Here is a 15,396-nt window from a genome sequence, read left to right as displayed (position 1 = left end):
AGAGTAATCTGTATTAATGTTAAATTACTGTGGGACTATTGTATAGATAATGGCAATTGATTAAGAAAGCTTAGTCTATGAAGCTCTTTCTATATGAGCATTTCTTCCTTATCTAGTCAGGTTTTGCACAGTGCATAGCTAGACTTATTAGGTTGATATGGAAAACTGAAAAACGCAGATAAAACATCAGGAAAAATTCATTCACTAGGGTAGTCATTTCAACTGTAGATTTCATGGGAAAATAGAAGGGGAAAATCTTGGAGTCCCTTTTCTTAGAGATATTTTTGTTTGTTATTTTTGCTATGTTTTGAGAAAAATAAAGGCAACTATCATCAGTTTAGAGTGTGGAAAGAACGAGGTGGCTAAGATGGCCTTGAAAGACCATGACTGAGCAATAAGCAGTCTCTGAAACTGAACCCCTCCACACACATACACAAAAACAAACACCTTTTTCTACCAGCCTCCTCAATACTATCTCATATCCCAGACACGAATATCTAGGAGGTAATTTTATAGCCCTGGGGAGACCTCCTCAATCTCAGAAGCTCCAGGGAATAACCCTGCTCATTGACCCATGAAACTCTCCATGGTGTAGTAGGAGGAGGACTTTTGGAGCAGTGCAAGAAATAAAAGTCCTCATATGGGTAGTGGCAACGGTTTTGCCAGGCGAGTCTTAGGCTGCTCAAGACCCTCTTCCAGTTAGGGATACTCTCAGCAACTAGGTAAGTTTTAGAGAAAAATCAGAGGATAAAGTTGGCCTATCAACAGACTATTTTAAGATACCATCACTGAAGTTTCTAATTGTTTCCCAACCTCTTCTCTCCTGTCCCTTTATCTTTCCTTTGTCCTCTTTTCTCCAACCCAAGCACTCCATAACCTATGTTCTGGCCCTCTTTCTCATTCACACCTTTAAGGGAAAGATGTGAAGATAACTTCTTTAACCTCATTGTAATAGGTCACCTTTTTCTACGAGGTGGATAGATAGCTGATTCTCTGATAAATGCATTGCCTTAAAGTGTAGGGAACTCCCAGTCGATGGAACTAATGTAGGTAGAAGATATGTGTCACCTGTAGAATACTGGATAACTGTTTCTATATTGGTTAGACACTGGACTTTTGAAATCACTTCCATTTAGAACCCTAGGATGATTGCAGTTTGGGAATTTCCCCCTTGATAAGAGAGTGTGTGGCTCTACTGTCAAGTGAGGTGTGCTTATAATTAATCTCTACATCCGGAGGGTTTTTCTGTTTCCCTGTTTCCTCAGATTCTCTGTAGCTATCATTCATCCTGGTATAATGAAGAGTCAACCTTTCCTTTGAAGGCCAGTCCTAATCTTATTCGATCATCTGCAAATATCCTAGATTGCCTAGATAACTTGGAAGTTTCCCTAGACCGGTGGAAGTGTGTTTTTTGTTTGTTTGCTGTTACTCACATAAGAGAGAATTTTTTAGTTTTATTTTATTGTTCACCTACTCCTACAATTTAGGATCTATGACAAGGTCATTAGCTTATGGTAGCCTGGGGGCAGATACAGAACACTTAGTCTGTTTTCCCATATATGTGGCAGTATGAACAGTGGAGGGTCAGGGCTAGATTAACTTTCAAAGGAAGAACTTGGGATCTAAAAGCCTAATCTTTAGGAGATAAAATTGAACTCTTCCTGTTTTCTAGATCCTGGGCAACATAGATAAAGAACAAAATCTAAGGACCAATATTAGGGATTAAGCACCTTGGCCAAGAGATCTAACTTTGACTTGGTCTTCTCTTCTTGAACCCTCAAACTCCTGTGGCACTTCACTGTAATATTCCTCAACAAGGCTGTGCCTTTCCCTCTCTCTTATCCGCTTTGCTACTAACTAAGTATTTGACTGAGGGTAAGTTGTTTCTTTATCTAGGCTTCAGTTTTTTAATTAGTAAAATGTGAAATAGATAAACTTTTACTTCTGATGCTCTTTGGATCTCAGTTTTCTCTATTTATTCTTTCTCTCTTCTCTCCTTCCCTCCCTCTACCTTATTTTATTTTCCCCTCTATTTGTCTACCTCTTAAACGTTTCTCTCCTTTCCACTTTTTATTCCAGTTACTTGAGAAATATAACATTTTATTCCTCAAAAATCACGAAAACAGGCAAAAACTAAAATAATAGTTTTTGGAAAGAAATGTATACTGGCAATCTAATAGGCCAGATATTTGAATAGCCCTTTTTCATAAGAGCAGTGTGAAGAAATGGATGTACGATAGGAAGAGAGAAAATGTCCTGGCTAAAGCTGGGGAAATATGAATCAGAAATCTTTCCAAGAGGATCTTGTAGGAGACTTCAAAAGCAGTTACAATGTGATTTTTGATTCATCATGAGCATGGGTCAGCCAGAGATAAAAAGAGCCTGGAGATAAAATATTCAAGAATTGAGCAGAAGGCAAATTATTCAAAAATTATAAGAGATGCAAAAGTAAATGTGAATGTGACTTATTTGTAGTTGGGTGAGTCTTTTTCCCCTCGGCCAGTAGAATCTTCCTCAACAGGATACACCATGGAATAGTAATTTTGGGATTCAGTCTTCTCTTATACCCTCCCCACCCATGTGAAAATAAAATTGTTTCGCTCCCAGGAGTCAGATTCTAACATATTGCTATATCACTGTATTTTTAGGAAGTCACCCATCAGGATCCCACAAGCACCCTCCTCATGCCTGTGTCATGCTAGCTTCATGGCAGATAATAACCACTCTTACTTCCAACACCCTCACTTTGTCTTAACTGGAATTCCAGGACTTGAACAAAAGTATTACTGGATGGCATTCCCATTGGGTGCTATATATGTCATTGCTCTCTTTGGCAATGGTGTCATCATCTCTACCATCAAGTCTGAATCATCCCTGCATATCCCCATGTACTATTTTCTGTGCATGCTGGCATTGGCAGACATGGGGCTTGCCCTTTGTACTTTGCCATCTATGCTAGGTATATTCTGGTTTAACCATAAGTCCATTGCCTTTGATGCCTGCCTTGTTCAGATGTACTTCATTCACACCTTTTCTGCCATTGAATCTGGCGTGCTGGTGGCCATGGCCCTTGATCGGGTGGTAGCCATCTGGAACCCGCTCAGGTATGGTACCATCCTAACCAATGGTGTGGTCTGCAGAACAGGGGCAGTCATCTTGACAAGGGCAGTGTGTGTGGTCTTTCCTGTGCCTTTCCTCATCAAACGACTTCCCTTCTACCGCTCCAATATTCTCTCCCACTCCTTCTGCCTCCACCAAGACGTCATGCGCCTTGCCTGTGCCAGCACCCAGGTCAACAGTCTCTACGGCCTCATTGCTGTCATCTTCACCAAGGGTTCTGACTCCCTCTCCATCCTCCTCTCTTATGTGTTCATACTCCGAACAGTAATGGCCATTGCTTCAGGGGAGGGCCGGCTGAAGGCACTCAACACCTGTGTTTCACACATCTGTGCTGTACTCATCTTCTATGTTCCACTTATTGGGGTGTCTGTCATTCATCGTTTTGGAAAGCACCTTTCACCACTGATTCATGCCCTCATGGCTAATGCCTACCTTCTTGTACCCCCTGTGCTGAACCCTATAGTCTATACTGTGAAGACCAAGGAGATACGAAAGAAAATCATCCAAATATTTGTTCACACCAAGATTACTGCAGAGGGTTAAGGTCTGCCAGTTTGAGAGAGAAGGAATCTATTCTGTAAAGGTTCAATTATGACTATGAGAAATAAAGGTTGATATTTTTCTTGTTTTCTGTGTGATTTGAATTGGACAAAAAGAGATTTCTTTGCCGGGGTGCCTGGGTGGCTCAGTGGGTTAAGCCTCTGCCTTCAGCTCAGGTCATGATATCAGAGTCCTGAGATCGAGCCCCGAATTGGGCGCTCTGCTCAGCGGGAAGCCTGCTTCCCCCTCTCTCTCTGCCTACTTGTGATCTCTCTCTCTGTCAAATAAATAAATAAAATCTTTTAAAAAAGAAAGAAATTTCCCTGCTCTCAGAGCATACTTTCCTTTTCCTGTGCCAAATTTTTCTTTGCTTAGTATAGGAAGAGTGACATTTATAGGAACTGTTCAGTGTACTGTCCTATAGCCCTGCATTTTTGGCATATAACAGCTGAAGGCAGGGAATATTGTTAATTCAATTTTTAAATAACTCTTCTGAACACAAATAGGCCATGAGTTCAATACCTTTTAAATTAAAGCTCACCAAATTAATTTAACATTCTCACTCAAGAATTAGGAATGACCTCCATCCGCTTAAAAGGGGAGAAATGAATTATATTCATTAAATAATAAGAGAACACCTGGGGATAATACATTATTAAAACATGAATCAGAAAAATGATCAAATTTTAGGATTATGAATATAAATGTGTACAATGGAGCAGGGGCCAACTATGTTGTATAACTTGAGATCAAAAGATTAAGGGTAAAGTTTAGCTTTCCATGTGTGACACTGGGTATTCTCTTACCTGGGAATCCAATGTTGTTGTGAAATTAAGTTTAATTATATGAGTACAACTATTGGTAAACATGAGGTTCTGTGCAATTATAAGGAGTGCCTAGAATATTGAAGATAAGGGAATAAGAGAACTTGTATTTGTAGACTGCCCACTAAGCAAAAAGACACAGTGCCAGAGCCTTTTACATGTTATTTTATTTGGTATTACAGCATCCCTTTGAGGAAAGGGTCATGCCCTGTTTGTTACCTATCTGTGATGAGGCAAGTAAGGAAAGGGAGCAAAATTGAAAATTTTTATAACAATTTGACTTTGCAGTGCCACCAAAGCACATGGTTTTGTATACAATACAATAAAATTGTATGGGTGCAATTTCTTTTTCCTGGTCTGAGTGGGTAGAATGTGGGGTTTCCCAGGAAGGCAAACAGGGTGTACTTGGAGTGTGATTGTGGCTTCTGGTATGACGAGGGGAGGAAGAGCAGGTCCAGTTGGAGCGGCAGGGAGAGAATGGGCTGGGTTGAAGTGAATTAAGAAAAAAAAGCTCAAAATTAATTTACCACATACAATTTGCAAAATACCGATTTAGTAGAAAAAAATAAGATTCATCTTTTATTCTTAAGTAGAATATCTATCCTATGTGTTTGAATTAGACATACGGCTACATAATAATTCAAATTAAATTTTCCTATGACAGCTTATTTTAAGATGTAGTTACACATGTAGTTTGACATATTGTCTCCTGTGTTGTTTTCTTCCTCCTTAGAAAGTTTCTTTTCTCATTCTACTCCATAATTCAACCAAAAACTGTATCCTACTTTTGCAAGAGGACCAAACCAGATTGATTATTGCGGGTGTCAATGACACACGCAAATCAAAGAAAGAATCAAGGACTGAGTTTCTGAATATGTGTCAGTATTTTTTGAATGTAGTATAAATGGAGCATGTTTATACCTTTAAAGAAAGAACTAGAACGTGATTACTGTGGGAAAGAGCAAGAGTTAAAGATTCTACAGTAATTGAGGTGTATAAAAAATCTCCACAAGAGTGGGGACACCTGGATGGTTCAGTTGGTTAAGCGTCCGACTCTTGATTTCAGGTCAGGTCATGATCTCAGGGTTGTGAGATGGAGCCCTACACTGAGCTCCATGTTCTGCTTGAGCTCTCTTTCTCCTTCTGCCCCTCTCCCTCTATGTGCTCTCTCTCTCTCTCTCTCTCTCTCTCTCTCAAATAAATAAATAAATCTTTAAAAAAGGACTCCACATAGAGATTATGCAAGGTCAATTAAGAATGAACAATTAGATCACGAGGGAGAGAAGAGGGAGAGAGAGAGATCCATTGGGTTGTATTTTAAAGCCATTAGCGTGAATGTCATCTTAGCAGAAGAGATTTACTGAGGTAGTAGAGTGACATGGGGGAAACTGAGAAATACCCACATCCTGTGGGAGACGAAGACGGGAAAGCAGGTGAAGAAACAGGAGGTAGCAGTAGGAGATGTGAGATGTCATGAAATCAGCGAAGAGATGAAAAAGCAGGGGATGGTAAATATTTGTAATTTGCCCAAATAATTTAAACTGAGGGAGGATTGAGGTGGAAAATGCTTGATTTGTTAGAAAGAGAGCAGAGTCATGGAAAACATACCTTTCATATATTAATGGGCACAAAAGTCAGACTGTAGGAGCCAGAGGTGGAATTGCACAGTGAATATGTGGAGTATGTGAGTCGATTGCCGGTGAAGAATTTAGACTTTTGATCTTGCCACTTCATGGCCCCACCAGAGAATCAAAGACTAATGGTATTCAAAGGGCACTTTCAGCTAATTCCCTCTTTTATCACAGTATGTGAACTTTATAAAGACCTCTCATGGTAGTTCTCTTGTATCCTTAGTCTAGAGTGGTAGTTTTCAAGTTTTTGGTTGTGTATCTGTATAAGGAAAAGAAAAAAAAAGGATACTCCCTAATATATTTATATTTTATATTTATTTATTGGATAATTGTATATGGTAACACATTAAGAGAAATAAACATTTTTGAAGACTGAGATAAAGTTATATATATTTTTCTCCTTGTAGGCTAACTGATTATAAAGTGTCCTTTATGGGATTCATGTTTTCCATTTAGATAGTATCGATATTGAGGCCTTGGCTGATACTTGCAGTCTATACCAACCAACCATTTTCAAGTAATTCCCATTGTTTACTTCCGTCATGACAAGATGAACTTCTTCCATAAGGTTTTGGCAATATTGATTACCAGTTTATCTCTCATGCAGCTGTGTCTTAGAATCACTGCTTCATTCCCTCCTCATGGAATTTGCGTGCAAACCTAGGAAACCCTGAGACACGGATTAAGTTTCACTTTACAGGCTTTAGAATTAACAGATCCAAATTTAAATCTAGTTCTGACACTTAGAAACTGTTTAACTTGAGCGAGTTACTTAACTACTCTAAATCTTATTTCCCCATGTGTAAAATGTTGCTAACACCTACTCTCAAAGATTGTTGCAAGGATATTAAGATATATAAAGGCAGGGGCACCTAGGTAGCTCAGTTAGCTCAGCGTCCAGCTCTTGATTTCAGCTCAGGTCATGATCTCAGTGTTGAGAGCTTGAGCCTTGTGTGGGGCTCCTCAGTGTGGAGTCTTGCTTGAGATTCTTTCTCTCTCTCTTTCCCTCTGCCCCATCCCCCTGCTTACTCTCGCTCTCTTAATAAATAAAATCTTTTTTAAGAAAGGTATTTAAAGGCAGATAGCATTATTCATTACTATTAATAAATGTGATATTGAAGTGTAATACCTACTTGACTTGTATATATATTTCTTTTCAGAGAACTGTGCCAAGGATTAAGCAGTAAATTGGTACATTTTTCTCTGTATTTCCAGGTCTAGCATCATGACTGGCATTTCATTTAGGTTAAATGCATATTCACTGAAGGAACAAGTAAATTCATTGTTTCATGATTAATAAAATACTTAAAACAGGCACCAGCATCAATGCAAAGACACATTGCATTTGACATACTCATCCTCAACACGTGTGTTTACTGCTTTCTTTTTTTTTAATTTTTATTTAAATTCAATTTAATTAACATAGAGTGTACTATTAGTTTCAGGGGCAGAATGTACATATTCTTCAGTAGCATAAAACACCCAGTGCTCATTACAACCAGTACCCTCCTTAATGTCCATCACCCAGTTACCCCATCTCCCTACCCACCACCCTCACTGCTTTCTTAAACTTTTTCCCAGTGCTGAAAGTTTTTACTTGTCCTCATGAAATGCCCAGGAGTAATTTTAGTTGGTCAAGTTTTGTTGGATCCTCTAGTATACAGTAAAATACACTTTACTCATACTGGGTCAAAAGAATAAAGGCAAACACCCATTATTCTACTAAGCGTGTGGCAGAAAACTAGGACTACTACAAATTGTAAAGAACTGATATTTCTTAAAAGAAAAGGAGTAAATTAAGTAACCACAGATGTGTCTGTTTTAATTTTGTCGTTGGTACTCTTTACTCCATAAATACCAAAACATAAATGCAATTTGATTTTGTAAAAGTTTTCTTTGCTCTATTTTTAAGAAAAAACAAAACAAAACAAAACAAAACAATATCTCAGAGACCCAACCCTTCAGTAGTGCTATTGGGCTTTCAGAATCCTTCTCTATGTAATTATTATTTAACTGATAATTAAAGAAAGAATATTACTTCATGTTATATGAGTAAATACCCATAAGTGTTATCTAGATAAGCATGTGATAATTTATCATTACTGATGCTCATCTCTAGTTTCAAAGAAGAAAATTATAGTTTAATTAAATTAGATTTTGTATGCGATAGCAGATACCGAAATGTGTACGTTTCAAAATGGAGTATATACAGAACAAGAATGACCAGTGTTGTATCATCACCCACAAGCCTTGCCCACCCTTGCATTTTACTAGATGTACATAATTTGGCTGCATTGAAACTGCTGAAACTGCTGCACCTTATACTTGACTCCATTTCCCTAGGTCCTGTTCTTTTTCCTCTGGAACATGTGTATGATCCGCCTTCGTATCTGCTTGGTCCTCACACTGTAGACAATGGGATTGAGTACAGGGGGTAGTAATAGATAGATATTGGCCATGAGTGTGTGTACTACTGGTGACAAATGCTTTCCAAATCTGTGGATCATGGTGACACCAATGAGAGGAATATAGAAGAGGAGCACAGCACAGATGTGAGAGAGGCAGGTGTTGAGGGCTTTGAGCCTTTCATCTCTGGAAGCAATGCCCAGCACAGTCTTCAGGATGAGCACATAAGAAAAGAGAATGATGAGGGCATCCAGCCCCAATGTGAAGATGACTATGATGAGTCCATAGAGACTGTTGATGCGAGTGCTAGCACAGGCTAGCCGCATTGCATCTTGGTGGAGACAGTATGAATGAGACAAGACATTGGAACGGCAAAAAGGTAGCCGCTTTATAAGGAAGGGAACAGGGAAGACCACACAGACTGCCCGGGTGAGGACAGCTATTCCAATCTTTCCAATGATGCCATGGGTGAGGACAGAAGCATAGCGTAATGGGTCTCGGATGGCCACAAATCTGTCAAAGGCCATGGACACTAAAACTCCTGATTCTACCACTCCAAATCCATGGATGAAAAACATCTGTGTAATGCACGCATCAAAGGGAATCTCAGGGGCATTAAACCAGAAGATGCTGAGCATGGAGGGCAAGGTGGACATGGAGAGACTTACATCAGTGAGAGCCAAGATGGAGAGGAAGTAGTACATAGGTTCATGGAGACTCTCATCTACCTTGATGACGACCAAGATGGTACCATTTCCCAGGAGAGTTAGTGTGTAGAGAAATCCCAGGGGAAAGGCCATCCATGCATTTTTATCTGGCATCCCAGGGATACCTGTTAAAATGAAACTGTGGTGGTTGGCCTGTGATGCATTTGAGTTCATTGTCATGTTGTCACTGTTGGGGGAGGCTGGACTCTCCCACTTGGCTTGTAGCTCCTAAATTGAAAATATATTTTCATAGAAGATAGGTAAATAGTTTTATAAATAGAGAAGAGAAACAGCAGAGGACGCAGTTACGTTGAAAACAGAGTCTAGGAGGTTTTTGTATCACTTTGTCCCTTTGCTTCCTAGATAATCACATGAGATGAAGCAGCAGCACCCAAGGGCTTAATAGTATAAAGCATTTTGCCAAATAATAAAAAAACCCACTAAACTCACATCACTACTACCACACAAATACCTACACACAATTCCACTGCCATCACAAGCCCATATTCATACAAATCTATGTGTGTGTGTTCACACACATATAGTCTTATATGCTCACATATATGTGTGTGTGTATTTTTCCACATGCCTTTGCATCTATGTCACTGTATTTATATTGGCCAACATTTATAAATAACACATTAGTGATAAACCTCTTCAAATTAATATTTAATCTTCATAAATTTTAACAATTTATAATTTTCCATAACCTCATTTTATTTTTTTAATTTTTTTTTAATTTTATTTTTTCAATGTTCCAAGATTCATTGAATAACTTCATTTTAAAGTAGCAAGGAACCCATAATAAAGGTGGCCCAGAAAGAACCACACATAGGATATAAGAGTAGCCACTTACAGGATTTTTAATTTGAGAGTCACCTAATGTACCAGAAACTTGAGGTCACTCTTTTTTTTTTTTTTTTAAGATTTTTATTTATTTATTTGACAGAGATCACAAGTAGGCAGAGAGGCAGGCAGAGAGAGAGGAAGGGAAGCAGGCTTCCCACTGAGCAGAGAGCCCGACGCGGGGCTTGATCCTAGGACCCTGGGATCATGACCCGAGCCGATGGCAGAGGCTTTAACCCACTGAGCCACCCAGGTGCCCCACTTGAGGTCATTCTTAAAACCTCTTCCTTCATCAAACCAACGTTTAACCAATTTCACACTTGTCTCCAAAACATGTGAAATAAGTATCCCCTCTCTGTCTTTTGTACAGTCAATACATAGTATAACCCGTTTCTCCCAGGCTCCCTGATTATCCTCCATCTTGTAGTGCCCATGCCAGTAATTCTTCACTCTGAAGCCTGAATAAACTTTTTGGATTTGGAGTATGATTTATTCATCACAAGCAAAGGCTCCTTTAAGGGCTTATATTGTACCTAGAACAGAGTCTCAAATCCTTACCTTAGCCCTCAAGATAAAAGCATAATTCAGCTCCTACTACTATCTACTGCTCCCGCACCAACTCACATCCTATCTCTCCCCTTTGGTCTCTTCAGTCCAGCCAGACTTGCAGTGTTTAAGTGCTTGGATCCCACTGAGATACTTTCTGATGCAGGATTTCCACATTTTTTTTTACACCTTTCTTCACCTCTCAAACAGTTCCTCTTTGCCTATCAAAGCCTTTCTGTCCTTCCCAAGTAACCCTTTTCCAAGTTCTCAGAGTGATTTAAGAGTCCTTAAGTCATAACTATGTTGTTTTCACATTCTGGGCTTTTCCTTCTCCTAAGTGGAAATAGTTAGTTAAATATTGCATGAGTATTTGTTTAATACCCCCCTTGCCTGCTAGAAGTTAAACTCCCCGAAAGAAAAGAAGAGTTGTACGCTCATCACTTAATAGGCCACATATTAGGCATATATTAGTATCTGCTTTAATGAAGGAATAAAATAATATGTGTTATTGTGTTAATGTGTTAAATGAAGGAATGAAAAAATAAATTAATTAATGCGGGTGATTGAATATCATTTTTTTTTTTCCAGAAGTCTTACAAATTCTCAAACTCCTCCCTGATCTTTTGCATGTGGGTTGGGGATCATTAACCAAGAGAAAAATCTCTTTTTCTAAGATAGCACAGATTAAAAAAAAAAAAAAAAACTTAAATGAGGAGACTTCAAAAGATATTATGGCGTCTTTGTTGTCTCCTAGGTGTCTCTTATGGTGAAGGAGAAAGAAAAATCTCAAGAACTTGCCATATGCACATGACCAGGTAGGCTTCTCTGCTCCTTCCTCCTGTGTTGCTGTGAGTTGAGGAATTGCTGTTTGGGAGACAGCACTATGAAAACTTTTTTTTTTTTTTCAGATTCTGATCTCTTAGACATCGAGGGATCCTTGAGACAGAGTGTGGTCCACTTACAAAGGTTGTGTTATGTGCTGCAAACAAATTCCAGGTCTCTCTCACAATATATTACAATGCTCAGATCTAAACAAATCACTTTGTGTTGTCTGCCTAACCCTTTAGCTGCTCCTTGAGGAAGGGGCTTTTTAAATTCTTTCCGTGTTAAGAGAGAGTCCTTCACATGTTTGGGTCTGCTGATCCCTCATCTCAGGCAATTCTGATGGTTTTCGCTTGGGAAGAATCAGTTCACTCATTCCACATGGATGTGTTTCTGGGGAAGACTTGAAAAATCTTTGATATTGTTGAAGTCCCCAGGGCCTGTAGAAGCACAGTTGTTCTATGGAAATAATGATTCTTGTTTTCCCGATTCTTGTTTCCAGTGCTTTTGACTGTTTTTCTTTATCCAAATATGTTTTACTTCATCTTTTTTTTCCCCTCATTCCTATCTCTATTCTTTCTCTTTTACATTGTCTCTAACATTCAGCACCCTCTTTTTCTAGCTCCCAGTTCCTGTACTTCCATCTGATCTTCTTTTCATTCTTTCCATGCACTAGGTTCTCCCCTATGGTATATGTCGTCTTCTGTCCCTAATAACAACATGTATACTTATTTTTTCCACCTTTTCTTACCTAGACTCTTGTCATCTGCTCTTATCATTTCCCTCACTAGAATTTCTATGATGATCTAATGAAATAATGTACGTAAATAATTCCACACAGTGCTTGCCATGTAGAAGGCATGTAAAAATATTTTAAGATTAATTTATTACCTGTATCAACCTTTGTGCTTCAGTCCAGAATTAATCTGGCTTCCTTCCTTTCCTGAGGTTAGCAGACAGAGCACTTATGAAGACTTCTCAAACCTCTGGGGGTGTCTGGAACTATCACAACTCTATAACAATTTCACAACTCCTCTGAAAACATCCCTCAGGGGTGTTGTTAGCCTCTGGGCTGTTCTGTCATGATTTCCTTAAGGAGTCCAAACCTTTCCTTCATCTGTCAAACTGTCCTTTCTTTTGCCAACAAATCTCAAAAATTTTTTTCATTTTATTTGCACTCTGTCAGCCAAGTTTGAAGAAGAAACTTCTCTCTTACGCACACATGCACACATATTATATAAAAAAATACTTGTATATGTAATAAATACATATTAAATATGTAAATAAATAGAAATACATATAAAATGATTTGTCTCATGTTGAACCACTAAATAAGTTCTAGGATTCCAGACTGATGTTGATCCAGGTCTTCTAACTCCAAAACCAGTCTCAGTTTCAATGATGACATAGTGTTGTGATTTACCCTGAAATAGGGCTGGAGTCTACTGTTGTTCTGGAATGGAGAGAAGAGTTGCCTGACTCTCCATCAGAAACATAGAGAACAAAGTTTTCTGAATTTGTTGTACTCTTTGATTTCCTGAGCTGTTATTTAAATCTATTAAATAGAACTTCTTTCATTTGTTTTAATGAATTTTTCTGTAATGATACTTTTTCATCGTTGAGGTAATTCTCAAAATTATAGAAACAGCTAGTTATTCCAGCAATGTGTGCTTTTGTGTGTTGAGTCTTTAAATTATCCACAGACCCTATCCATCATCTCTTCATGCCCCTTTTGATCTCATTTATTTTCTTTCATAGGCATATTTACATATAACAGCAGAATACAAAAGCCAGATATAAATAATTCTTATGATGATGCTTTTTTCCCAGACATATTAGAGAATGTATTGTAGAAGTTTGGTTTGTTTTTGTTTTTGTTTTTGTTTTTAAAGATTTTATTTATTTATTTGTCAGAGAGAGTGAGCACAGGCAGACAGAGAGGCAGGCAGAGGCAGAGGGAGAAGCAGGCTCCCCGCCGAGCAAGGAGCCCGATGTGGGACTCGATCCCAGGACGCTGGGATCATGACCTGAGCCGAAGGCAGCCGCCTAACCAACTGAGCCACCCAGGCGTCCCTGTAGAAGTTTGTTTTATTGTATTTTTTATTTTATGGTATTTTTGATTTCTAAACCTATTTCTTTCCCAATGTGTTTTACAACCTATAGGAGACCACCTATTCAAAAAACTTGAAGAACCAGTGCTTTATGATAAGTGTTTCTGTATATTATTACATAAGAGTTTGTGACTATGTTTAGAAATCTATGACTGTCTGTATATTTATTAGTTTTACATGATCCTACATGTGATATGTGTGTATGTATAATTTCTATAGATGAGTTTTTATTCTTTTTAAACTATCTTTAAGCATCCTAAGCCATTAAGGGTAAGGAGTTAAAAGACAAAGTAAGTCTTTGCCTTTAAGGATTTTCAAGTTTGTGAGAGTGCTAATGCTTTCCAATCTCTTACAAGTACTTTTATAAACAGAAATACACACACACAAAGTGCTTGTTGCAAACTTTCTGAGTCTTTTAACTGGTGACTTAACTGCTCTGAGGACATCATGATTTGCCTCATTCATATCTATAGAAACTGATGCTGCTTGTAGCCTAACCTCTTCCAGATGGACTTCCAGATTATCCTAACAATCAGAATTTACTATTATCTGGAACTCTACATTATCAAGGATCTGCCTTTCTGGATACAAAATAGCAAAGGTTAGCAGAAAGAGTAGAGTCTTTGAATTCTGATATACCTTGCTTAAAACCAGGTTTAATTTTCAGCTGTTTGATCTTAGAGAAAGTCATGATACCTCCTGTTCATTCAACATTCCCTTGTCATCTGTTCTAAAGGACTTCTGGTTAAGTCCGACTAGTCCCTCATGTCACCATCTGAATTTACACAGCCCAGTGTGCTAGAGGAAATCACGCAACCGTGTTGACTCATACCAAATAGCTCACATAACTCCTTCTGTGCTTTCGATTACACTTAATGACTCTTCTCCTACTCCTTTACATTTTACCCAAATCCTTATTCTTTGTTGCTGACTTCACTTCCTACTTCATTAAGAAAATTGAAACAATCAGAAAACAATATCCAGTGCCCTAAATTACATTTACTCCCCTAACCAGGAGAGTCAAATGTATGCTAATTTCTCGGTTACCTTATATAAGTTAGATGAAATATTCATGCTCTTTCCTAAAGCCAGTTCTTCCAATTTTGCACTATATTTTTCCCGTGTCTCCTCAAGAACAACATTGCAACAAAAAAAAATTTTTTTTTTATCACTCTTCCTTATCATAAAGTTTTTACCCTCTACTTGGCTATTTATATCAGCATCAAACATAATGTCGTGTTTTCCATCAGAAAAAGGTGTTTCTGCCATAGCTGCAGGTAAGGACACCATTCTCTCACCCTTGACTTTTTTTTTTTTTTTTTTTTTGGCTGAGTTGTTTTACCGGGTTGGAGTCTGCTAAAAACCAACAGCTGTACTGCCAGGGTGCAGCCTCAACTTGAGGTGGAGAGAAAAGGCAAAAAAGAGCTTTTGTTAGCTAAAACAGGCAAACTTCTTAGGAAATAAACACAACTTCGGTAGTTTCAGTTTTCAGTTAGGGCTCCAGAGAAAAATTCAACAGCAAGAACCTGGAAATTGTTGTCATGGAAGGGCTCAATAGCTTTGTATGCACCACTGGCTTTCTAAGAAACTACAAACATGTTGGTGAAACCTAAGAAAACCTGCTAGAAAGTAAAAGTAATTGGGTATTTGAGAATTAATTGAATAAGCATGCTCCCCAAATAACATGCAGATCAATCACCAAAGTGTTTCTGGCTTAAGGTTTATTGGCATGTCACCAAGATGTGCACACATGGGCAACTCCTAGAAGTCAGGCTGATAAATGAAGTAAAAGTAATCTGAGAAGACATATCAGTGGCTGTACTTAGCAAGAGAGATTTCTTGT

The 15,396-nt window shown here is 38.4% G+C and overlaps 2 protein-coding genes across 2 annotated transcripts; one reads left to right on the top strand and one right to left on the bottom strand.

The window, feature by feature from the left end:
• Positions 1 to 2,706: 2,706 nt before the first annotated feature.
• LOC308350039 (olfactory receptor 51H1-like) lies at positions 2,707 to 3,663 on the top strand (the record flags this gene model as incomplete). The annotated part of the gene is made up of 1 exon (XM_080815039.1): positions 2,707 to 3,663. The coding sequence occupies one exon, from the start codon at positions 2,707 to 2,709 to the stop codon at positions 3,661 to 3,663; it is 957 nt and encodes a 318-aa protein (XP_080671165.1).
• Positions 3,664 to 8,454: 4,791 nt separating this feature from the next.
• Positions 8,455 to 9,402, bottom strand: LOC308350068 (olfactory receptor 51H1-like; the record flags this gene model as incomplete). The annotated part of the gene is made up of 1 exon (XM_080815068.1): positions 8,455 to 9,402. The coding sequence occupies one exon, from the start codon at positions 9,400 to 9,402 to the stop codon at positions 8,455 to 8,457; it is 948 nt and encodes a 315-aa protein (XP_080671194.1).
• Between the last annotated feature and the right edge of the window lie 5,994 nt (positions 9,403 to 15,396).

The sequence above is a fragment of the Martes martes genome (assembly GCF_963455335.1).
Source record: "Martes martes genome assembly, chromosome: 10".
Classification (NCBI taxonomy): domain Eukaryota; kingdom Metazoa; phylum Chordata; class Mammalia; order Carnivora; family Mustelidae; genus Martes; species Martes martes.
The sequence above is the reverse complement of the archived record's forward strand: the minus strand, read 5'-3'. Positions and strand labels throughout refer to the sequence as shown.